Here is a 26884-nt window from a genome sequence, read left to right on the forward strand (position 1 = left end):
ATATGTTAAATCCAACCTTTCCCCTCCTCCTAATTTCCATATATTAAACATGAGTCAGCCCAGTGAAAATGAGTGTGCCTGCGTGTATCCTGTCCTCCATTGACCTGTGAGCTCATTTTTCTAAACTGCGTGTTTACTTACCATCACAGGGCTGGAAATGGCATTCAGTAAAGTTTAAAAATTCAACACATATTGCCGAAGTTCCATCTGTACTTTTTATTTTCTCTCAGTTTGTTACTAGGCAACGTTTTAGACCTTCTGCAAGCAGGACAAAGCTGTTTCCAATATGATGATTCAGTCCAGTTCAACTGCAATTGCAGGACAGGATCTGCTGTTCACATCTGAACTTTTTCTTTCCTTTATTAATGCACATTACACTTAAAATGCATTTCCATGCTCTTTCACGGTCTGGAAGGTCTCTGCCGTAAAATCTAATCTGTTCTACATTTGATTTCTAAATGTTTACTGAAATACAATGCCACTTTACCCTTCAGACAAAACCAAATTCTTGGAACGTTACATTACTCAAAAACTTATTACTGTTTCAAAGAAATTTTGGCCCATGTTCACAATGTCAGGGGACAGTCATGCTGCAAAAAATGGCTCATTCTAGCTAGCCTTTCACTTATTCAGCTTTGGTGCTAATGCTGTAGCCCCACTTTCTTACTTTTAGAGGAACAGAATGAACGGCTAAAGTTGCCCTTTAATTCCCAAAGAATGACTTCTGAATGGGAGGTTTCCAAGCATTGTAATAAACTTCCCATTTCTCTTATCATATTATACAGACATGCCACTGACTGGGTATTATAGATCATATAGCACAGTTCTTAATTAACCATTGCCCATGTAATGCACAAAATCCCAAATACCTGACGAAGCACATCAAGCATCAGTGTTCAAAGCTGGCATGTAAAGTTTAATTGGAAACTAAACCTCTTCACCCTCTTCATGTGCATCATACTGAATTAATCCACCAACACAGTTAAATTCATATAAACTAACAACATTAAACCTTTAAAGGGCTGTTAAATTGTTATGCTATAAATCTCTATTCCAGCTGCACTTTTATAGAACATGTGTCCTCATGCAGATCAAACTCACATATGCACAGATATCAAACGGCAAAACACAAAAAGCTGACTTTTGTCAACTTTCTGATAAGTCATGAACTTTTTACATTATTTAAGTTTGTAAATACTGAACAAATAAACAAAGATCTAGTCTAGTATGGTAGAGCAAAAAGAAAAAAAAAAGATAACTAAAGCACTTCCCTTAATAATGACCTTTATTATGATGGCAGTGATATTTGAGTTTGAAGTTTGTTGTGTTGTCAGAGTCAGCGTCTGGCAGAACATGCTCAGCGTTGGTGTGTGGGCTGTGAGAGGCCTGCCTGGACACCGCAAAGTTGTGTACAGTATAGGATTGTTCCCTACTTGATGTGCTGTATTTCCATGAAGAAGTTTAGGGGTGGTTTCCTGTGATGTGAGAAATCTGAGTGTCTTTAGCTGACATCTCCATGGCAGCTGCTTGTTTTTCCTGGGATCCTTTTCATGTCCTGGCAGGAATTTTCAACTGAAAATTGACTGAATAGGGATTTGCCAAAGAGGTGTGCCCACTTAATCTTCACCTAGTCAACTGTTGGAGTTTCCAAAATGGTTAGAAATAGCTTACAACACTAGCACATTTTTTTCTGTCTGCATCTGGTTTTGAAACAGTACAGACCTATCTGCAGATGCATGTGTTGTACAGCAGGCTACTAAACCACAAAGCCATAATTTGTAGGGGTTTTTTTAGTTTTTTTTTTTTTTTAGCTTTTTTTCTGTGGAACATTATAATAGGTAATTTCCCTAATCATTCCCAGATATTTTGTGCAGAAAATCAACAATTACAAGTCTAAGTTTGTATAGTACTTGTAATTTGAAAGCTCATTGGTTAAAGTCCATGGTTGCATAATTTTTTTCAGAAAATACAAGAGAAGACATTCCAATGTCATGTCAAAGGAAATGATAAGCACAATTTAACACCCACACTGCTTCTAAAAAACAGCAAAAATATCAAAACCAATAGGCAAGCACAAGCCTGAAGGCCCTCTACTGCAAGAATCCAGATGGTGAGCACTTTTCAAACACTGCATGCACAGGAATCATAATGTCAGTACATCCATTTGTACATTGCATCCATCTGTATCGCTTATGCTGTAGAGGGTTGTAGCCAAACACTTATTATTCCTGTGAGGTGCCAGTGCTAACCACTGCAACAACTGTGCCTACGTGTGTGTGTATGTTCCTGTTCTCTTCTGCTTTTGTATTTCTAAACAATAGCCAAGTATAATATAGTCATAGTTACAATGAATTAATATGACATACAGATCCAGTGAGTGGATCTTTTGCTGACACACTATCTCAGCACTTCTGGAGGGCATCTAAGGTCATTACTAGTCTGGTCACCTGATGACCCCTATTACAGGAAAGATGTGTTCACACCTCCTCACTGAGCTCTCGTTTCAGTTTTTTGTTTTCTTCTCGTAACATGGTTGCCTAATGTGCACAGTGTGTATTCAGTGTGAATACTACGTAGAGGTCACCTTTACGCACACTGACAACATTCTCTTCCTGTCTACAAACAGATACTCATGCATGCACACACACATACACAGACACGTTGTTATTGTATAGTATGTGCTTAAGTGGTTTTGATGTATTAAAAGGCTCAACAGGATGTCACATTATCAGAGGGTTTCCAGTAACTCTCCTGGTGCTGGCTTATGAGCCACACAATGTGGTTTTGGATTTGTTTTGGTCTTTAAAGTCACTGAATTCCAGTGTTTGGTCACATTGCTTTATCCACACTGGACAATCGAAAACTTTGTCTGCTGAGAGCAACACTGTTTTCACAATTATGCTCTTTTATCATGAAACATGAGAATCTGATAGTTTTAAGAAGAATACTCAACTGATATCAGACAATCATTCATATGTGAGTGATATCAGTGTCACTTACAGAGAAGAGTTATATACAGTGATGTATCATTTACCTGATAAGAACGTGATTATGTGGAAAGTGGAAAGTTCACACAGCATCTAATTCAGTGTAAAATATATACACAGCTGTCACCTTAATGTTGATGGCTGTACGATGTGCCATATAAAGGCGTAGTGGAAACTACTGCGTGTGGCACGACAATGCAGGTGTTCAGTCCAAAACAGCAGATATAGCAAAAAGCCGTCATTATGACAGGGTGCAGGCCATCTGGCACACAGTGTCCAAGCCTCGACTTGCAAGAATTAGCAGCTCACCTGTGTTCTTTGGAAAACACTGACTATTTTTTTTTAACTGGCTGATGGCCAAGCTGCCAAACCGAATCTGAAAGTTAGAAGAAATAAAGAACACGTCTTGAATTTCCAGAAACAAATGGACACTGTAACTATGAGCAAACACTAGAAAAACAGAGGTAAATGCTGGATTTGTGGGGGATGTTTTCAGGTGTGTGTTTGTTTCACTGGTATTGACTGCAGCACTGTGGGATAGACTGAAAATAAAAAACAGTCCCAGAGTGTGGCTCATTAACAGATTCCAAATAAAGATAGAGGTTAGTGTTAAATCACACTGTGGTTAGACAAACATTTGTTAGTGGGTTTGAGTCATTGTTTGCTTGGGTCTTTTCATGGGATTTAAGGACAATAAAAAGATATAAAATAATTCCACACTGACAAACATTAATATTAAACATGTCAGTGAGTCCTGTAAGTTCACTACACTTAGACTGCATAGTGTTGCTTCCTGCCCTTTTACTAGTCAATATATCCTTTACTCGCATTGTTTTAATGTTCTGTTCATTGTGAGTTGCATTTGAGTGACTTATGGTATGATTCATGTCTACATGTCCTCTAGTGTCAGTGAATTTAATAATACATATACTGCAAATATGTTAAAAGTGACAAGGAACAGATATAGCATTTATAAAAAGGTCGAGGAAATTTCTGAGGAACTACTACAGTAGGTCACACCCCCGTGTGTTTAAACGTCTGTCTGACAGTTGTTACTTTCTGTTTGATATAGTGCATAAGAGCCAGCCAGACACCTGTAGGAGTGGTTTCCTTTCAGGAGAGTGTACGGGGTGCACAGAAAAATTCATTTCCTTTACACCACAAGAGCTTAGAGAAGATATTTGTGTTGCTGTTACTCAGAAAAAAAAAGTTGTTGTTGGAAGTAGACTATTTGAGATCTGCTGGGGAAAAGTATTTGGCTACTCTTGCAACTGTGGCCTCACAAGAAGAGGATGTTCCTCTATTTTTGTCCTTTGTATATGTTAAACTTTGACTTTTTACAATTTAATATTTTGGGTACAGTGAAAGTAAGACCAAAACTTAACTTCTCTCATTCCACGTTCTGGAAGTACTATATCCTATTGGTGGTTAATGTAAACAGTTTGTGCCTTGAATTCTGATCGCATATTATAGATTTATATATTTACATCATACATCATTCACATTCAAATACTACATTATTTGGTTCCTATGGTGATAACAAACTGTTATCAAACTCCACAATGAATGGGAAGAGTGTTAGCGTAAGCATGCTACATTTACCAATTACGTCACAGTACAACTGAGAACAAATGTCCTAACGTGACAAAGACACACCCTGTTCCAATAAAAGACTCTCACTGCTTTGAACAGTACTATACAGCTGCCCAACACAAGTCAACGACTGTCATGATAAAATTATTTATAGAACAAATAGTTTAGCACAGTTGTCAGTCTCTTGTACACAAAAAAAAGAAAAAATGTTCAAGGTCCAAAGATAATTCTACCGGTTAGCATTTATTTTCAGAGCAGCTTTGCTGATGCTATAACAGCAGCTTCCCTGCTGCCCATATCTTTATTGCTGTGTTAACTTGAATGTATGCTAACCACAGACAGCAAATAGATGTTGATCATCTGAAGTGTTTCCCACTCAGATTAGATGATCAGGAAGTGAGTCAGGGTATCACCAGAGCGGTGCACAGCAACAAGGTTGTTGCCACATTTTTTCCTTAATGCACATCTGTTCAGTGCTGTTTGAGCATTGATTACATTTTTCATTCAGCTTGTAATACCCTGTTGCGCACAGATCCCCAGTGTTTTGAATTGTTGTAACTACTGAAAGCTGTGTTTGTGCGGTGTATTGAAATAACCATCCACCAGAAATACGTCATTTCATTCAACCTGCACAGCTTGCTGCTTCAGTACAGCAGCCTACATTTTGCAGCAGTGACTCAGAGGGTGTTTCCCGACAGTGCATGAGGACTGTTAGGGATTTCTCCTCAGCTGACATTGTTTACATTTAGTAACTGCTTGACAATTACAATAACTCCAACTGTAAAAGGGTTTCTGGAAATGCAGAAAAGAAAGGAAAACTATTAGTGATTTACCTGAAGAAGCAGTTTTTCATTAACAGACATGTTTATAATAAGCAGTCTTATCTGGTCACACACCCTTCATTTGCCATTAATTCTGCACCTATGTGCACTGGGATAATTAATGGTTTGTAACAGTGTAAATCTAGCATTGCATCGTTTCATCACCTGCCGACTTCATGTAGGTGTATGGAACCACACTGTTACATGGCTTAATTGTGGCTCCTGTGTGACTCAAAGTAGCATATTTGCTACAAAAACACAACAAACTGCATAACATGGATGGCATTACTAAGGAAATCAAAAAACTTTCTAAGTGGTTGGCTTGTACTTGTATAGCTGGTTTCCAGTAAAACTGTAGGCAGGTTTTCGCACTACAAAGGAGCCATGGTAGGAGTAACATTAGTGACTCAAAGCATTTCTGCATGATTCCATTATCAACTCACAGCTTATGTAATAGTGATATAACATTCAGCACAAAGAGGCTAACATAAGGATTCAGGCTTAAAGATTTCCATGAAGAAAGGAGTGCGGATTTACAGTATTATACTGAGGCACTGGAGTATAACACAAGGGAGTGGAGTACTAACAGTAAATCTGGAGGCCTGGAGGAGGAACAGGAGGAGCGTGCCCGTAGAAGAGTCTCCAAGGGTGGGACTTGCAGGCCGTAGTGACTCACTGCCTCTCCCTGGTTGGCTCTGGTATCTGGCATCTGGAACTCACACACAATACCTCCATGGCGACGAGTAGTTGTGGAATTGTAAACAGACTGAGCGATTGAAAAGACAAGCGGGAATCAGGCTTTCGCTGTTTCTCCACCACGCACTAAGGGCTGTCAGCTGACTGTATACAATCTGCTGAGGTCAGACAGAGCTAATGGGGTGAAATGACAAAACACACAGCGTGCAATAAAGTCCTAACCTTTGCACAGCATAAGCATAAAATATAACTTCCAGTAGTATTCAGAAGTCAGGGAGGAAGTTTTTTTGTCACTGTAGAAGTAATGACTACATCAAAATAATAAATGCTTAGATTTGATATTCACATTTATCTCATATTTAATTGTGTGAGCTGCTATAATATCTGTAACTTCACTATAGCTATGAATCAACGGAAAAAATAGCAGTAGTTCCTTGGTGAAGTAATATTTTAAACTAGTTCCCCTCTTCCTGGAACCATCAGTAAGCCCCATATAAAAGGATGTTAAGGCTTTAATGGCACTTGGAGTGAGGGGCTTGAATTTAGTGTGTAAGATTGTTTCTGATTATTAAACATTAGTTCTAGGTCTAAGCTAAAAGCTAATTCCCGCATTAGTCAACTTTTTACACTGCAGTGAAACTTGGTACTTACTGGACACTCCTTTCAGTTCATGAAAATGCTGTTTGGATAGTGACCAAGCACCTGTTTCCCAATTCAAGAGAGATCTGCTGCACTGACTGACAGGATCCTGTTAACTAGGTACACTCTGCCTCACTGTCACACAGACAACCATATGATGTAAACTCAGTATTTCACTAAACTGCCAGTAATGAATTCAGATTTCAGACCTTTAGCTAACTAATCGTCATTAATGTTGTTAGTGACAATATGTGTAGTGAAAAAGGCCTTAAACATAAAGTCTGTCTGTCAAAACCTCATGAGAGCAGCTGCTACTAGGTCAGCACTGCAAAACCTACACTGACGGAAATGTTATATTTAGAATCAAACTGGAATACTTTGAATATAAATTGATTATCTGTCTATGCAAACTTGACGGATCGCTAAACATGACTTTTGTCTTTGTTTGGTTTATTTTCAAACATATTTTCTTATCAATGATCAAAGTCCAGTCCAGGCTTCCTCTGAAGTTTATCATGTGTTGGGAAAAGTAGATAAATAGAATTACACACAGGCAGGAGATTTCATAACCTACGTATCTTGTATTTAAATGGAAGTGTACACTTTAAACTGGTACTGGAGACAGAGTTTGGCTAGAGTTTCCCAGTCAGTAGGATGTATTTATCATAAATCCAACATGACATTAGGCATTTTATGCTGGTGAAGTATAGCCAGATAAGGGAGACAAGCAGTAATTTCAATGACAGTGCTTTCCATAAACACTTAAAGCACAGTAAATATGTTTTACACATACAGCAGTAGCTGAAAAGCTTTTCCATTTTAACCCATTTCAATTTTATAGGTACCTATGTGACACAGTACATCTTCTATTTTAATCAGAGTACTTTATGAAGAAAGTACTTTGCCTTAGGTTACTCATAAATGTACAACCCCCCAAAATACTGCATGCTGTATGTTTTTGTTTTGTTTTTGTTTTTTGTTTTTTTGCCAGTAAAGGTGAACATTGTTAGTTGGAAGTTTAAAAAGTCTGCTCTAGAAATGTTATTCATCCACCTGTATCACTTCTGTGTTTTGTGGGGCAGGTTTGGGTACAGCTGTGGAGGCAATGTGGGCAGAAAAAGAAAAACCTGATGTGGGAGCTGTAATGGTTTCAGATTGTTAGCTTAGATGCAGCAACTGGCTGTGCTGACAAATTTGTGGCTTGTGTAAGCTGTGCTCTGACTCTTCTGCACTTGTTCTCTAGAATCACATGACCATAGATTACCAGAGAATTTCTCCTGAGTGACATGCCAAGCCAGAGTGCTTTTAATAGTATTCCAGCAAATGTCAGAAAATTTGATTGTTTTTTAGTCATAAATGCCTTTAAAAGGTTATTGGGCCTTCTCATTAAATACCTAATGGTGTAACATATAGCACTGACAGATGGTCCAAACCACACAGGTTTATTCATTTTATGTAACATATTTCTTTCACAATTAACCTGTGCAATGTGCAGACAGTAATGTAAAACATTAATGATATGCTACACAATTTTGGGGGGTTCCTGGGGGTTATGCATACATGAAACGCTGGTTAACTGGGAAACAAGAACAATGCAATAATATGTTTATGCTCAGCAACTTTGCAGACTCCAACATGCATTATGAATTAACAAACAAAAAGGGTGTATTTCATACTCCCAACCACACGTCCTTACAACAGACTCCATCAGAAAAATGATTCATGTTTCCTTTATCCCCTGGTTGTTCATTTCTGAGTAATTAAAGTATTTTACATTCCTTTTTTAATTAATTAAGCAAAAAACAACTTAAGCAGTACGCTTTCTCAGAACGATTACTTACATTTATAAGGAGGCTCCTGGATTTGTATTTTAACAGCACGTATTTTGTATTTTACTGTATATCGGCACATTAGTTAGAAAGAAGCCATTGTTGTGAACCACTCACAGAGCATAAATCACCTCAGAGACCCTTTATGTCTTTGAAACCTCTGCAATGATCCCCATTGGCTGAGAAGTAAGAGTAAAGTGCTGTGGAAGCAGGTAGAGCAGGAGCTCCTTCCCGTAATTATGTTGGATATGGAGGTTATTGCAGATTCCCGTTCATCCATCATTTTAGCAGTTTGCAGTAAATGTTCATGTGTTCCCGGCTGCAGTTACTCTTTATGTTACTGTACACACTATGTACAGTGAAGGCATAAGATACATGTACTTTCACAATAGTCACAGAAATACAAGGAATGCAATATTTGGGAAGGTAGTTAATATAAAATTGAAGTTTTATTTCCTATTTCTTTGTTTCCAAAGACCACCCCGTATGTGTAAACTGAGCTTGTTAAAAAGCAGAAAAGTATTAAGGCAGCCTGGGCTTGCACATTTAGTGAAAGTGAAAAAACACAAAAGTAATCTTGAAGTAATCTTCAGTGAAGTACTCTAAAAATCCAAACACGCTTATTTGGGATTTGGGTAAGGTAACAGTGGGTACTGGTACAGACTGAAAAAAACTCATGTGTGGAAACGTTTGACAAAAAAAGTCCTGGGAGGATTTTTTTTAAATTTAGTGTTACATAAAAAAGCACTCTGTTTCTCTCACATGAAGAGTACATACAGTTGAACAACAGAAAGGCTTCCATGGAAAACAGGATATGATGTTCTAAAAATAATCCTAGCATTAATCCACATTGAAGAACAAGGCTAATGTAATTCCTTGTGTAGATGGTTGGACAGTTACTTCCATTTTTTTTATGATTAGAGGCCTGGTCTGCTTGTACTTTGCTTTAAAAACAGAGCTGTTGCAGAGCTCCTGTTGGCTGAAGTCAGCCTGTAATGTCAGAGCCCAGTGTACAGGTGAGCAGACAGTATGTCTGATGTCACTGTTAAACTTAAGAACGTGTTGTTCCACAGAGTTGCAGCACACAGCTTGATTGGACGATGGATAAGGCTCAGCACGTGTGAGAGTAAATAACACTTGTCTTTGAATTCTGCTGAAGTGTAGAAGGTGACATACTTGTGTGTGTGTGTGTGTGTGTGTGTGTGTGTGTGTGTGTTTGTGTACAGGTCACGGAACATTACTGAGGATATGTACACTTTTAAGTGCCATTCATGTTAGAAGCAGACTGCTGCATCACTGTGTGCTCGGCATGCATGTGAGAGCATGTTTGATCAAGCGAACACCTACAGCGAAACCGGTGAGTCATGCCAGCACAAAGGAATCAGCCTGTACTTCTCAAGAAGACTGGATTATTATTTCAAAGTTCTTGTGTATTTTGTCTGAAGCAGCTGTTCATCTTCTTTGTTAGAGGAAAACATTATCAGGTCAATAAACAAGAATTAGATGCTATTTTGGTTGTTTTCAGCTGAATCTAATCATGGAAATAGAAACTTTAAACCGCTTTATGTATATCACACTGATAACATATTTAAATATATACAGTATGTGTTTTAGTGTATTTCTAAAACTGCACTATCATGTAGGGTAGTGGTTTCCCACCTAGGTTTGTGGCAAATGATGGTGCTTTACAAAGTTAAGAGGAAATTGTAAAAACTGTGAACTTGTGGCTTAACATCTGTATTAATTCAAAATTAGAGATGCTTGCTTATAAGGTGCAGCATGTTTCACTGTTAGTGAGGACAGACCCAAAAAAAGAAAAGAAAAAACCTATTAGTCAGGTTACTCCTCCTGAGGAAATAAGGTTTTAGTCATCACAGAGCAAATCAAGTAATGAACTCATACTTCTTATAAAAATAGTGCTCTTTATTATAAGTTAATAAAACTTTCATACAAATATAAATAAGTGCAAAGTTGTATCAGTCTGCTTGTTTCGTCAAACTTCTCAAATATATTCAAGCATCCACAGCCAGTTGTGTTGCTGGCAAAAGTACATCCTTTATAAAAGACAGCACAAAAAACAGATTTACCATTTCATCTTCACTCATGTAAACATGGTTTTAGGGAAATTATGCATTTTGATGCTTCCCTTATTAGGAAAAGACAGATACCATTTTTTTAATACATTCATTTGCGAACAGTGACAACCCTGTCTGGGCCACAGACACTACCACATTATATATTATGCTTGCTTTATTACTCGGCAGTGGTACTTTTTCTTTTTAAGACCCTGTAGGACTGAGTTGTGTTGGTATTCCAACAAACTGTTACCAAGTTCAGGCAAGTTTGGCATAAACCCTTCCTCTAAACAAAACATGAGCAACACATCTTCTAACCATTTTTTTTGTTTTTAAACATCTTATATGAACCAGATTTAAAACAATAACAACAAAAAATTTGCCCTTCCTCATCATGGTGGGCACAAATATGCACCCAGACAGCTGTCAGCGCCTGCTCATTTGTACTCTAAGTTTCCACTGTCTGCGTATTTCCACCGTACACTTGGTCAGAGATTCCTGGTTGCTGGACGGATGTGTTTAATTAGTCCAGGATTATCATCCAATGTCAGCAAAAAAGCCAGTCTGATTGTAAAAGCCAGTCCAGCTTTAATGGATGGATGATTTTCTGAGGGTGATGTGTGTGAGAGCTTGACAGTCTCACAGCACAGTGGTTAGCAGCAACAGCAGCAGCAGAGGGAACTTATGTGTCATCTGACTGTAGACAGCTGACTGTGAGCCTCACTTCAGTTTTCAGTAAGTCGGACGTCATCAGTGAGCCAGAGGAGGACGGTGGGGTTATCTGTCTGCCATACCAGCAAACTACAGCAGTGATCTCTTCTTCTTGGACTTCTTTGTGGATTAGTCCTCAATCCAGTGTTCTCCTGAAATGTGAACCTTAAGAGGCTGATACCCACTTCTCTGTGCGACTACACATCTATTGTCAGTACACAACGGCTCCTTTTCACAAGCTCAGTCCCAGGCTGGACTCCTTTGATGCTGCTTCAGACACTGTGCATGTCTTCAAATGTAGCTGTGCTGAAACCACTCAGTTTCCTTAGTACAGTCTTAAGTCTCTGCCACTTTCAAGAGCACCAGCCCAACATCTCTAGATAGGAGCATCATACTCCTGGAGGAACTCCTTAAGAGGAATAGGAAGTTTTTCCTTTTTAGACAAAATGTCCGAATGTCCATTAACTGCTTTCCTACACAGGTGCTGCAGCGTGGACAAGCTACAGGAGAAAGGTTTGATGAGTTCCAGAGGGATCTTCTCCCCTCCACAGTAAATGTGGCACATATTCCCACTGCGAGTGTTCCCTTTGCTCTGAGGCATATAGTAATGTACCAGCTTGAGGACGCAGTCAAAGTGGGGCACAGACTGAATGTTCTTAGGGTCTGTTTGCAGATAAAATGAAGATGAGTCACATTGGATACGCAGATTCTTGGTGCCTGATGCTGTCTTGACACTGAGGGCAAACAGGTGCCGGTTGTCTGAGCTGTCCCGAATGAGGAAGGTGCCGATGTTCTCAACCGCCAGCATGGCGTTAGCTTCCTTCCCCGTAATGGGACCCCAGTAGAAGCCACTCTCCTGGAGCTTGTGGAGTGTGGCGAGGACCATCTGGTACTGCGTCTTGGAGGTGAAAGTCTTGTAACGGTGAGGCAGCCGCATGCTGGAATCCAAGAGGCTGCTGCTCATTGCGGAGTCAAACTTGCTGTGAGTTACCATGGCTCTGTGCCCAATCTCTAGGTAGCCTGGGCAGCGCTGGGTGCCACACAGACAAGAGAACAAGAGGTGGAGTCAAAGAGAGGTTCAGGAGGTTGTCTGGGAGGGCATGAAGAGGTCACCTCTCAGTTCTTATGGAAATGAAATACCTGAAAAGAGAAAAAGGGGGTGAGTAAGTTCGAGAGCAGTGTGGAAAAGATGACTTGAAATGTTAAAAATTCACTTTGAGAGTTGAACTACACATTTTATTATACCCCAAATCTGTTTTACTCATGTTGAGATTTAATTTAGGCTGATACACTTCCAGCTCTGTTGGAAGAAACTCTGTTTTTCCAGATGTGAAAGAACTGTTCATCACGCGTTTAATTACACATCTCTGGTTAAGACTGGGAAACTAGAGCGACTTTTTTCTCACTAAAAAAAAAAAATCAAAAAAACGAACTACCTAACTTCCCTGACTCCTTTCCTCTGTTGGAGAGGAGCTGTGGTTTTAACTGGGTGTTTAACTAAACTGCTTCCAGTTAAACCATTTCGGGGAAACTTTTGTGTGTGTGTGTGTGTGTGTGTGTGTGTGTGTGTGTGCACCTAATCTGCCCTGGAGAGTCAGGCACCACGGTCAGTTCCAGTAAAGACAGTGTCATTCTGATTGCGCAATTTACATGCCAAGCCCGGCTTTACTAAAATAAAATACCCCACTTAGATACACATTCATAAAGCTTTAAACTCTGGTTCTAGTCTACACAGATAATAAGAACTATGTAGGTCTACAAAAATAAATAAATAAATAAAAGATCCTCACCTTTAATGTTACTCGCTCTTTTAAAATAAATCCAAGTGCTGGCTGAGCGGCTGTTCACTGCCAGGAGGTTTAAAATGTTTTAAAAGTACTTTGGCAACAAACTCCAGACGAGAAGTCTTGTCGGTGCGTAACAGCCTGAGAGCTGCCCTGCTGAGCAGAGGGTTATAAGCAGGAGGTATGAGGTGGCTCCGCCCTCTCTCTTCCAGTAAAGCTCTCTCTCTTGGCAGATTGACAGGAAGTGTGTATTTATTTTTTTTTTTAAGGGATTCCTGCTATGAGAAGGGCCCTCCCCCCCCTAGCGTTGCCCTAAAATGAAGTTAAGGAGGATTTCAAAGTAAAACTTATCACCGGTAATCTGTTCAGTGTTAACATTTAAATACATTTTTAGATGTTCAGAATCTTTTTTTTTTTTTTTTTTTTTTTTTTTTTGGAAAAAGTTCCTCTTTAGTGCGAAGAAGTGTGAGGTAATGTTTCATTTTTAGCTGGGGCACTATTGTGTAATGAGTTTCTGAGAAATTCACTGTAACGATGTCTCACAACTGTCGATAGAGGGCGCTAGATTTTGGGGAACTTTAGGGCTTTATTTTCCAAAAGCAGCAGTCGGTATCCAAGGGCAACAGCGTATATGACCATAGTGTATTCATACTTTAAGGATTGACTCAAGCTTAAATATTCTTGTCTTACATATGCACCTTCACAGCAAAAACACATAAGACACAAAAAAACAGGTCTATGAATAAAATCTGCACTAAAAACTTGTATTTATAAGCAATAAATGAGCATTTAAGGAAGCACAAAGTCTTTACTTATACTGTGTTCCAAATTCCAAGCAGAGCATGATGGATAAAATAAGGTGTATTAGTACTATTACTATGTTCTCAACTAAGTGGTAACAAAAATAGATTTCTTTGGAGCTCTCCACCCACTCTGATGCACTACTCTATTCTGACGATACCCCCCACCCACCCCCCTTCCGCCCCACCACCTTACTGTAAAACTTTCTTTATCATCGTTTTATAATTATTTGAATATCAGCATGAAGCCCGTCTGAGCTTTGGCAACGTGTGTGTGACTGATGGAGTGCTCATTCCATCCACATCACTTCCTTCCCTGCTGATTCAGCTTCGATCACCACAGGCCTCAGGTGGTTATTGTGTTGTAGATTAACCCCAGGATATGGTGTCATGTCAGGCTTTGCCCTCCTTTAACCAGCTCACTCAGCAGTGTTTTACGACGCTTCAGCTTGTTAAGTGCAAAGCTGAAAAGTAACTGTGAAACGTTTCAGCACGATGTGATTCAGTGTAGAAAGACACACAGCATCTGTTTTGGTGTTCGGTTTATCAAACCCTTGACTGGGAGCTGCGCAGACGGAGGGGGTTGTGTGCATCAAATAGACGTCAGAGTGTGATAGGTTTGGTAAAGCCAGCTGTGTCCACAGAGGTGAGTCAGGTGTTGTCAGATTCAGACCCCATTAGGATATGGGGAGGGGGAAATCAGAAGGACTGCCTCATATCAGTCCTCTCTTTCCCAGAAAATCTAGCATGTCATCATTGTGAGGCATCTATTTAGCATCCAAAGTCTCTCTCCAGGGATCCTAATGGGAGTCAGTACAAGGAGAGGAGCCCTGTGATGGCAGTAAGTTGGGAAGCCCCAGACTATGATTTAGCACAACATGCTGCCATGGAAACCACTATGCTGGTTACTAAAGTGTGCCGACTTTTCACTTTGATAGTGCAGAAAAAATAGACTTTAAAGTTCAGTGAGAAAGACCTTGAAAAAAGGAAGGAGCCACAGATGTCAAGAAGAATAAGGTTTTTTTTAAAATTTGTTTTTAAGCAAAAAGATGAAAAAATAAAATAAAGAAATAAAAAAACAAAAGACAGAGCTTTGGTAATCAAATGACAATTGTCAGATGGCAAACCAAGTGACTTATTGCTCTGGGACAGCAGCCAAACTGAAGCCTCAGGGTGTGAGGCTCAGTAGTGACAGATTTGACTTTACTGGCAAAGTGTGTGTGTGTGTGTGTGTGTGTGTGCGTGTGTGTGTGTGTGTGTGTGTGTGTGTGCGTGTGTGTGTGTATTTCCTCATCTTGTATTTCTAGCAGGTTTGCAGAATGTAAATAGTAAAACAAAAAACACCCTCTAGTCCATGTTTTAAAATTTGCATCCATGCTAAACTAACTGTATTTTGCCAACTAATACTTTAGGAATGACACAAAAATGGAATACGTTTAAAATTCACATGCAAATTCGTCCTCACTGAAGCAGACGAGACAAGGCTTTGCATGATAGTTTGTTGATCCACCTTGCATGATAGCTTGTTGGTCCAAACCACTGTTTAGTGGAAAAAGCCGGCTGTTTAGGTTTTCCCACACTGACTCAGAAATTTGCTCTAGCTCATGGTTCCCGTAAACCCAGCGGGTATGAGCGGGAAATAGAGGACCTCTCGACTGGAAACAGGGTTGAGAAGCAGAAAAATGTTGTTCAACAAAATATTTTGGAGCTGCTTGGTCTAGCAGAATTTCACAGAACAGGGAGATCTTTTAAAAGCTTTGCATGTTTTGCCAATTTTACGAAATTATTTGTGAAAATGGCAATTACAGAGGCGCCACTTATTGTTTGCACAGCTGAATACAAGGCCTGAATTTAGGTTAAGTCAACAACATCAGCATATGTTCTTTATCCTCTGAAATTATGGGTCTTTGAGTTTAGAATAAAATTTTTTTTTTTTTTTTTTTTACAATTCAAAATGATTGAAATCTTTGCATGACACTGCATGAAAAAAGGCTGCAGGAAGAAAATAGGAAGGCAAAGTGTTACTGTGAGATGTAAACTACACTGTATGATTTCAACTGCACTGGGGATGTCACTGATCGTCTAAACTATGAAGGGAGGTTCCTGGCACAATCAGTCAGTCTAATTCCTGTTAGCTCTGTATCATTACTATGTACAGTAGCTGTACTTCCTGTTTGTGCCAGCGTGTCTACCTAGTTTTAATGTCATTGTTAGTCGGCTATGAAGCCTTACCATCCACAGCTGTATTACTGTAAAACTTCCTTGTTAGTTCAGAAAGATCACTTCTGTGTGATTACCAATCATCCAGTAGTAATTTCCTGGTAACACATGTTCTCTCTCTCTATTTGTGTTGTTCACTGTGTCACTGTTAATGTCATTCTTTGTGTGTTTCTGTGAATTATGGGAAGTGTCATGTGTGCCCACCGCAGATGAGAATGAACAACATGCCACAAGACCCAAAGTGGCAACAATGTCTTTCTCAATTCACTTTTTCGAAAATAAACCGCCCATCTGTCGTTTTGTTATTGGTTTAAAGTATCTGCATGAATTCTGTGTTGACATGAAACATTTTACAATAGTCTGTAGTATGTGAGCTGATGCCAGGAAATCTCTTAAGAATATTTTGTTCATGAGTGTCGAGATCATTGTCTTCACACTGATTGAGCAATAGTGTTAGGGCATTACTGTAAATTTACAGGGAAGGAAGCTTCTGCATTGCTATCAGGTTTACAGGGTGGAATTGAAAAACTAAAAGTAAAACAAATAAATCATTGATAGTAAAGGTACCACATAATCACAAATATAACCAGCGGAAAAAGTGAGATCATATTTTTATATATACTGATATATAGATAGATAGATGGACATTTGTTTAATATATTATCAAGCAAAGCAATAATTCAGCACTCTACCACACCTCTGTCTGCAGGGCTGGCTAAATCTGTCTCTAGGTTGTGAACAAGAGATTGTTATATGTTTAAATTAGCAGGTTACTGGCACTCGATCAACTGCAAAGGTGTAATGTTAAAGTTGAAGCATTGTTCTTTGCATATCACACTGAGTCTATTTCTAGCTGAGCATTATCACTGTCACAGCTGCTTCTGGGAACAGCTAAAAGCAGAACAGAGTCATTAACTTTTACCATTCACACCCAGAAAAGTATCCATGACTATATTCAGACCACAATTGTTTCAGGTAAGTATGTGACCTTTCCATTTTATTATTGCTTGTCTGTTTTGTATATTTATTTATTTATTTATTCCAAATAATGCATACATTATCACACTTCAAAATGTGTCTACAGTATTTCCTAGCAGCTAAAACCTGTTTAAAAGCAGGTTTTTACATTTCCAAGAATGATTTCTGAATAAATGTTCTATTTATTTCTTATTGTATTATATACTTTCTGGCATGATTTCATGTGGACCCTATCAGCAAATGACCAACAAACTTTTCAGCTATAGGCAAAGCTCCAATAGTCACATTACACCACTCAGTGGCCTGATGACCAAGCCGGTGCCAACTCTCAAGCTGAAGGAGGAGTGTGAAAGAAAAGTTCTGGATGCCACAGTCCTCCGACTGTTGTCATTCGCTGCTGGCTTTATGAGTGAATTCTATGGGCATGTTTCTTTTCACAGCGTAGTATTTTAGTCATGTGACACTGAGCTGTGAGCTTCAGTGACACAGACATCACTGGACTGACTCCTGAAAGACCTGCACTAGAATTTCAAAACTGTTTCTTTCCAAATCACACAGATGAATCAATGTTACATTTAACGCTAACTTGGGATAATGCACTGTCATTCTCTTGAGAAAGAAGCTAAAGAAAGAAGTGAATGTCACAAACATCATCAGGTCTTGGAGCCGATTGTGTCATTTTACATAATGTGTGACATTAATGTGGTTGCTAAACATATGACACCTCAACATTTATTGGAAAGTTGAAGTTCAAATGTTTATAGTGTACAAGTCAACTGATACGCAGGAAATCCCATCTCAGTCTTCACTCTTCTTACGTGATATGCTTATTCGTTTGTTTGTATAATTAGAGTAGAGGTCCAATAAAATTCTCACATCTACATGCTAAATATGTTACTGCCAGCAGCCACTTAGCTAAATTTAGATTAAAGACAGAAACAAGCGGACCTAATTCCACCTATCAGCAACACAAAAACTGACAAATTTACATATTTCATTTGCTTCATGTGTCTAAAACAAAATCTAACAACAGCAATTTATTGTTTTACAAGTGTCAGTAAGAGTCTGCTTCCTAAGCCTCCCCATAAGTAAAAAATCTGCATTTTTACACTTTAGGTTTTGTATGCCAGTCTGTCACAGGGCTGACCGGTTAACAATCACACCTAAAGACCATTCAGAGTCACGCAATCGCCTAATCCCAAACTGCAAGTCTTTGGACTGTGGGAGGAAGCTGGAGTACCCAGAGAAAACCAACACAGGCATTAAGAGAACATACAGAGGCAGAAAGGCCCTGGGCTTGAACAGGATTCAAACATGGAACCTCCTTGCTGTGAGGGGACAGTGCACAATTTTACCACTGCAGCGCCTTGCCACTCTTTATTCCTTTAATATATTTTACAACATATGAGTCCCGTGTAAACTAGAGGGGAAACTAATAAACACCCTGAAGGAGGCTGACATGTTCAGGATTACAGTCTGCGTCCTCTTTGATCTCTGCAGTTCCAACTGAAATAAGTTTGTGAGGTCATACCCCCATGATGCTACAAACTGCACACACGGCTCTGAAACCCTTAGTATCCAGATCATGATCAACTACTGCCTCAAACATTCAGATTGCATCATGGCAGATAATGTGATTGATCTGACGCTGCCCACCTATCTCAGCCCGCCTGCTACTGCCGCCACTATCCGTTTATCAGTATCAAATGCTTGGAGATAAAGGGAGCCAATGACATAAGCAGGATCTTCAAAATGGACTTTGATTCCCACAAACCCCTGAAATAGCAGGCTGATGTCACCAGGCAGATGGTAATAAATCTGTCTACACTATAACGGCAAGATGGCCGAGAGATGCTGCTAACTGAGAACACCTTGCTGAAATACACTCAAGATGGTGCACTGTCAAATCACACTTACTGAGCACAGCACTCAGCCTGTGTATAAAACAAACACACACACACACACAAATGCATACAGTATTCATGCAAATATAATAATTATCCATATTTATCTATACGCATGAGCACATGCAAACGTGGACACGCGGACACGCGGACACACACACACACACACACTTCTGCTATAACACAGTAGTAATTTGATACTGAGCTGTGCCAGTAAGTCTGATATTTCCGGGTAGATTTAACGTGTACGTGCAACATTCACCCACCGCTTTTGTGGTTATCCTTCAGATAAGAGTGTGGAGATAAGTGTCATGCAGAGGACAGGGACATTTCAGTGAATCAGAGGCGATTTTACTTGGAAGATGTCCTGTAAAATAACTCTGCAGAACCCAGGCCCTGATTGCTCATTTATCCTTTACTGATAAGTCGCCTTTTCCTTCATGCTCCACATTTTCTACAGGGCCTGACTTGCATGTTTGAGGATACTACCCCAGACACATCAGTCAGCAGGAGGAAAGCTTTGATCCTAGCTATTCCTTCACTCGGTAAATGATTCCACATGTGTGTATGACTGGGCCTTCAATGACTTTCCACAGCATCTTTTTATGGCAGACACAATAAAGTTGTATCAGGGGAATATAAACTGACTACAAGTCACTGACTGCGTTGAATAGAGCCTATTGTTGCTGGCGCAGGTGCGTGAGTTACAGGAGCACTCTTTCATCTTCTCAGTCATCATCCGGGAGTCTTTGTTCCTATGTTTTAGCTTCTAATAAATCTGCAGCTGCATTATCAGCTACTATCTATGCATTTGTTTTTTCACGACTCAGTTTTCTTTAATTCTCACACAGCCTGCTGCAATGGTCCTATCATTTTCTCCTTGCCTTGATTTCTGCAGCTCCAAGTCTTTGAGGTTTATGACCCCTAACAACAACTCAGTGTCCCTGTGACACTGAACAAAAGGATCTTCTGTCTTTCCTGCCTCTTCTAGATATTGCAAATGTTTATTCAGATTACACTCATCACACACAAGAGTTCAACGGGACTTTTCAAAGGCTGCAAGTATTCATCGTTTCCCAAGAGTAATGAGGGCAGTAATCAAATAACAAATGACAGTGCTGGTTGTGGAGCAGAGATCAGGAGCCCCCTCCCTTTTTTTGAATTTTCGTCAAGGCATTTCCTTTTGTCCCCTTCTCATTGGACACTCCCTGTAGACAGGAAATTCTTCTGGAGCAGCTCCAAACCACAGCCTCCTTTTCCCTATTTTTCCCATTCTAAGTTAGAAATCTTGGAACAAGGGTACAGTCTGTCCCAACCAACAGAGTGCATGTAAACAAACTGTCTATTCCAGTTTATCCAGCAGTTTTCATCTGAGATTTCTGCAATTTTATGCTGCCTGTAATTATTAAACATGAGATAATATACAGGATTCTCCATTAAAACATGAGATCAATAAACTAAAATCCCAGCAGAAAAAAATGTGCTTTTTTTCACACATCATATTAAAAAAAAAAAAAAAAGGTTCCCAGAATTAGAGCCACCCACAGTTCAATGAATATGCAGGAAAAAAAAAAAAAAAAAAAAAAAAAAAAAAACCCACATTACCATTTTCCCACTGGGACAAACAAACTTGTCTTATTTGTAGTTTTTGTAGAGCCCTGCATCAGCATGTTCACTACCAAAAATACTGTACGCACAAAAAAAAAGCTGATTCTTCTTTCCAGTAAGTCTAATTGATGTGGCACCCAGACAGCGTCCATCTCTCAACTCAATTCTGTTCAGTTAAATTCAATTCCTTACAGGAACAAATACTGAGCTGTAAACTTGAGGTGGCTGCATCACTTCTCAGTTGTAATCCAAGAATGCCAGTAACTGCAGTTAGTATAACATCTACAGTATCACCTGAATCATTTACAGCACTTTTTATTAGCTACACATCACTGTTTATCGTTTACAACTGATCAATAATTTGAGCATGCCTCTGTTCAAGCCAGAAAGATTGCAACAAGATATGAATATGATTGAAAATGTTTTTAAACTATCTCTTTAACAAGCTCATATCCAGGTCACCTATAAACAGGACATCAAATAGCCGGGTCACATAATTTCAATAAGTACAACTAAAAACTATGCCGTTATTAAATGTTAGTCTATTTATCTTTGTTTTCTTTTTCGCTCCAGCTATTTTAATTAGATGTTTGGCAAGATTTAACATGTAGGGGAACTTTCAGACTTACTTAAGTGCATGTTTATGGGAAGTTACGTTTAACTGAATCAGTAAATCATACAGTTTTGCTCATAGTTTTACATACCTCTGGTGCAATTTGAGAAATGACCACTTTTTGGAAAATATAAGAATATGAATATGCAGAGCTTGTGTCTTCCTATTTAAAATCATAATGAAAACTGCAATTATTACAGATATTATTTGACTACCTTTCTTATTAAGACAAGTTTTCTGTGTGGTCATTTATATCTTTTAAAAATGGCCATCATCGGGCGTAGGTACATTTATGAACGAAACTGTGTATTCCACATCCCAGCAACATTTTAAACTCTTCACTGAATGCAAGCTAAAATTTTGCTGCTTTTTACTACTTCTCTTGCAACCCTTATGCTCAATAACTGCCTTGCAAACAACACTAAGATGTTGTAATATACTGTAAATAAAACGTTTGCATGGTTAGATGGGTGTGCCTTCAGGCAGACAGCCAGATAGCTATATAGTACCAGAGATAGTGGAAAAGGGGAGGAGGAAGAGAGAGACTGTGTTGTGGCTGCTTTTTTAATTCCCTTTCTCAGAAATCCTGCCCTGAGGATGAATTCAGCGTCCCTCAGCAGAGCCGGAGATTCCTGAAGTGATTTGAGCAGGACTTTTGTTTCCAGTAAAGCAGAAATACATGTATCAGCAGAGCACCTGATATGTACATGCATCTTAAACACTGTATTTGTGCACAATTTTAAAAGAGTATCACTATGACATGGTGGTGATAGTTTCACTGTTTCCTGGTTAATCCAAGAACCATGTGGACTCACATGATTGACAGCTTTTAAAATGTCTTCAAAACAAAACCCTTCTTAGTAACTGGGTTACTGTGTACAAAACTGAAAACCGAGAGACCTGCAAAAGCAAATTCTAAGGACGTGTGAACTGATTTGCTAGAAAATGTCCACCAGGCCATGTTGTATTTATGGTTGCATTTGCATACCTGTGTGTGTGCAAAATTCTTTGTCTGCATGAGACCAATCGTGAAGCAGCCCTACCCAGGCCAACTGAGGTCAGGTCTGGACACCATGGGGCACACACTTCTCCTGCCACGGTGGGCCAAGAGGCAGGGGGAGGCCTACAGAGCTTCTGGGAAACAGTCTGGGCCTAATTGGAGCCTGACTGGTCTCACATGTCTCCACTTACCGGAGGAGATGGAGGATCCCACTGCCTGGCCTATGAGAGCTGCTGTAGGCCTAGGCCTTCCCCCACTTCATCAGCATAACCACAGAGAAGTGAATTCACCAAGCAGGCCCAACATGACCATGTGAATGAGTGATGTGGTTGTGTGTTTCAGTGCACTGATGTCAGGTACAGTATACTATACTGAGCTCCATCACCTTATACTGTGCTTTAAAAGAATGTGATAAATCCTTCTGTGTTCCAAAGATCTCCCTTCTGAACAGTATGTTCACTTTCCTTCTGTTCCTTCCTCACTCATTCTTGGTCAGGACAGAAACCTCCCCTCATACTGTACAGTATATCATGTTCTTCTCACACACAGAAACCTCACCCTCATAGAAAAAGATGAACAAGCACTCTGTCCTTTCATGTGCCTGCTTACCCTCTTTGCAGTGAGAAATACGAGAAGTGAAGAACAGTGCAGACAGTAAAGAAAACAAAGGCTTCCACGCTGCTGCTGCTTCCCCCCCACCACCACCACCACCACACATTCTCACCCTTTTTTTCTCAGTTTTTTTTTTTTCTTACCGTGGCAACGTGCCTCTCATTTCCCATCAGTCATGGTCACCTCCTTGGCCCTGCTCTGTAATTCTCAAAAATGTTATTACTGTGTTTTAGATCAGTGCAAAAAAGTTGTTTGATTGCAGTTGTGCAAAGATGATTAAGGGAAATCTCTTACACACAGTTCTTTCCTTTAATATCAGAATGCCCAGATACAAAACAGGAATTCGTCTTGCTGTTAGATTTTTTTCTGGAACATCTGGAACAGATATTTTCATAAACTGTACCCATGTTCCTCCCAAACACTGCAGGCAAGGGCTGAAACGAAAACATCATCTATTCATTTAGCCTTCATTTGGGACATAATTGTGTGTTGCTAAAATAAATAAATAAATAAAACATTTTAACCTTTCACAGATCAAAGAGCTTTAGCAGCTAATTCTCTCTGAGTTTCATGCCTTGCACTACTCATATAAACACGTCTACACTTAGGTAATCAGAAACCTTTTAACCTCTAGACAAAACAGTTTTTTTTTTCTTGCTTTGTAGTCATACTGTATTCGTACACTGTATGGCAGCACAGATTAGTTTACTGCGAATGTGCAACTAGAGCTGAAGCTGATCAGTTTTATTAAAAGGTATTTTCTGTAGTACTGTAATGCAAGAGGTAAATCGGAAATACAGAATCACTTTTCTCACCAGGATGAGATTAAGGTAATTTCTTTTTCAGTTATTTAACATTATCCTCACCTGAGTCACTCTGCCTGATGAATGCACGTGTGTTTTCTATTTTATTTCAGCCCACATGACTACAGACATGTCCTACATCACACTGTATCACAGCATTTATGCCCTGCCGTTTCCTGAATGCCTGTTCTACTGAGAAAAAGTCATTTCTATTGATTGCTTTTCCAGGCATCATTTAATATGATACATATTCACTTGTAAATATTGACCTTTCTCCACTGCTCCAACATTTGTCCCATAAATAGTTTAAAAGCAGGCTTGTGGAAAGATATGAAATGTTATGAAGCTGTAAATAAAGGCTGAATTTAAAGGGTAAATGTGGGTGGGCGTAATGCAAACTTTGCTGTAATTGTGTGCAATTACAACAGATGGGGGATGATTCAATTTCAAGGCCACTGTCAAGTGGAAGCACAATTTAGTATTCATGGGCACACAGCAAGTTGGCCTCACTTCACTCATAATTTAATTAGTGATTGATTTGCAGGATATTAATTCAGATTAAATAAATATTTGCATGTAAAACTTTATGTTACAATACTGCTGAGTTGCCTCTGCAGCACAGCAGAGCACACTATCATATACTGCCACCTGCTGGAGTAATATATAACAAGCTTTTTGCCTTTGTGCGAAACATTCACGTACAGTGTTTGTGACAAATCCGTCTTTATTTCAGCTTGATTAACTGGCAATAATAGAAAACCTCAGAACATTATTGAACAGAATAACAAAAGAAAATGGCACAACTAATAAGAAACAAAATGAAAAAACACCCACTATACATTTAAGTATGTACAACTTTGATAAATAAACCAATACTGTCTAGAATTATGATTGTTTTGCGATTTTTTTCTTATCTCTCTAGGATTAGTGCGCTGAGAGGAGCAAAGAAGAGAACCGGCAAACAAAACAGGCAGGCAATGAGGATAATGACCAGCAGGCACAGAGAAGAGTGGAGACGAAAGGGAGACAAGAGTAGAAATAAATGACTGCTTGATGCACAACACAGACTGCATTTGCAAAATTGTACCTTGAGAAAGTTTTTGCTATTTGTCGAAATGATCACTGCTGCAGCATGACCATCCTGCCTTCCATCTATCTGTTCCCCACCACAATACATTCCTGATACAAGTAATAGTTTTGTGTTCTTTCGCACTTCCTGAGATAGGGGACATCCCATTTCTTTCCAGGCATGAACCATGCGTGTATTTGTGCTGCATAAAAGCCTCTACAACAATATGTCATATATCACGGTTTGTGCATAAACAACCTGACGTACACAGTACTCTACAATGATTTATGAGGTTGGGCTGATGGATGAAAATGATCTGTTTTACCATTAAATAGGTAACGCTCTACAAAGAAAAAATACCTAAAAACTTTTGGAAACAAAGATTAAACCTCTGAATGGGGAAAACAGTGGATTACTGTTGCTAACCAGCAGCATTTCTCATCACACTTCAGCCACAGCACCAGGCACTGTGCAGCAGTACAGTAACTTTTCTGACCAAAAAAAAAAAAAGCTTTTTTCTATGATACAGAAACAGAAAGTGTTCTTATGTTTGAGACAAGGTGAGAGCAAGAAAAATGTATAGGAGGAGAAAATAAGGGGCCATTTCTGTTTTCCAGTCAAACTAAGACGGCAAAAAGAGGTCCAGTGTGACACTGGATGCCCAGTCATCATCAGGATGCATCTCCAGGACCTTCAGGAAATGAACAGTGAGAGTCAGATACAACACTGAGACCCTGCCCAGACAAGCAGACACCCTCGCCAGCAGCGGTACGTCCCCTACTGCAGCATTTACAAAAACAGTTCAGTCTGTGACACAGATGAGGCTTTCATTCCTCGCATGGCTGTCGTGTTATGAACAGGATCCATGTCAACACTGACATGGAAAGTTTCAGAACATCGTTACAATCTCCTGAGTGGCAACTGTTTTAAACAGAGAAGTTTTTGTTTCCTTTTTTTCTATAAAATCACTAAGAGTTGGCAACCCACCCTCCCTCCCACACCCTGCAGTTGCTGTTGAAAGACCATTTCATTTTACAAAGCAAACAAAAAAGGTTCAAGAAGAATCAACAGTAAAAGCTGTAAAAATAGACACGTATTACCGAATCGTATTAAAGCACATTAGAAAAGGTTTTAACTTTTCTTTGATAAAGCGAGAATTATTTTGGTTGGGGTGCCACACTCGGTCAGACCTGCTGAGTTAAAACGATGTGTGCTACAGGGGACTGCATGAGTGTATGCATGTTGTGTATGTACACAATGTACTGTATATGGGAATTCTTTTTTAAAGCATCTTTTAAGGGGATTTTGCTGCAGCAACATTCCCTTTTGGCTTCACAGACAGAGCACACACAAAGCTCAGAGAGAAAAAGAGACATTCAGACAGGAGGTTAGAGGAGCTTTTGGCCATAACTCTTATCTTGAATCTTGAAACCCCAGCATGCTTCCTGTTTTTCAGGCCATTCAAGTCCCAAAGCCAGACCTAGTTACTGTATGTATCCTAGAGAAATTCCCTGGAGAGGTTTGAGGCAGACCTCAACCATGGCCTCTGCACCAGCCCAGACAGGGCAGATAACCAGAACCCCCCTGATCTGTCAAGTGCAATGTTTGGAGTGCTGAGCAGCTCTAGTGCCTCTTCATGGATGACACCTTTTTCTTCCTGGCTGCCAGCATCTCGTAAAAGGGGTCCCTGCTGATGGCAGCTCTGTGGGCACAGACACAGAGGAAAAGCTTAAGTGTGCAAACTGCTGCACTCTTGCACTATAATGTTGGACATAGTATGTTTGCATCTTAAGTAGAGCTAATGTTCTTCAATTTTTATTTCAAAAATCCTTAAAATGTATCTGAGTATTAAATGTCAACATCCAAATGAGACAAAAAAAAAAAAAACATTCTGAATTACACATATCTGTTTTTTCATTTAGGTAAATTACTCAACATAATGGTGTCCAGAGTGTTTTCCCCCTATTTTTCTCTTTATGTTCTATAACCACAGAAATTTCTAAACTCTGCTGATCATAGGTGCACTACAGTGATTAGGTGCTCTTGCATGAACAACCAGAAAATGCAGATCAGAGGATTTCAAATATGAGGCATGGAGGGGGAAACCTGAAATCTGAACACACCTAATCATTTTAGATTGTG

General features: G+C 39.4%; 2 protein-coding genes across 4 annotated transcripts in view; both read right to left on the reverse strand.

Annotated features, from left to right (window-relative positions):
• Positions 1–10467: 10467 nt before the first annotated feature.
• socs3a (suppressor of cytokine signaling 3a) lies at positions 10468–13292 on the reverse strand. Its single transcript, XM_026325877.1, has 2 exons — positions 13142–13292; positions 10468–12491 (listed from the first exon to the last, which is right to left on the reverse strand). Exon 2 carries the CDS (start codon positions 12343–12345, stop codon positions 11728–11730), a length of 618 nt encoding a protein of 205 aa, XP_026181662.1. The 5' UTR covers positions 12346–12491; positions 13142–13292; the 3' UTR covers positions 10468–11727.
• An 11087-nt stretch (positions 13293–24379) lies between these two features.
• The window catches only part of cyth1a (cytohesin 1a), a 35541-nt gene continuing 33036 nt past the window's right edge, over positions 24380–26884 (reverse strand). For all 3 annotated transcript variants that reach the window (XM_026324122.2, XM_026324120.2, XM_026324121.2), the window contains exon 13: positions 24380–26444. In XM_026324122.2, coding sequence (XP_026179907.1) covers positions 26366–26444 — 79 coding nt within the window. In that variant the 3' untranslated portion in view covers positions 24380–26365. The remainder of the gene's footprint in view (positions 26445–26884) is intronic.

Source organism: Mastacembelus armatus, chromosome 8, assembly GCF_900324485.2.
Source record: "Mastacembelus armatus chromosome 8, fMasArm1.2, whole genome shotgun sequence".
In the NCBI taxonomy this organism is placed as follows: domain Eukaryota; kingdom Metazoa; phylum Chordata; class Actinopteri; order Synbranchiformes; family Mastacembelidae; genus Mastacembelus; species Mastacembelus armatus.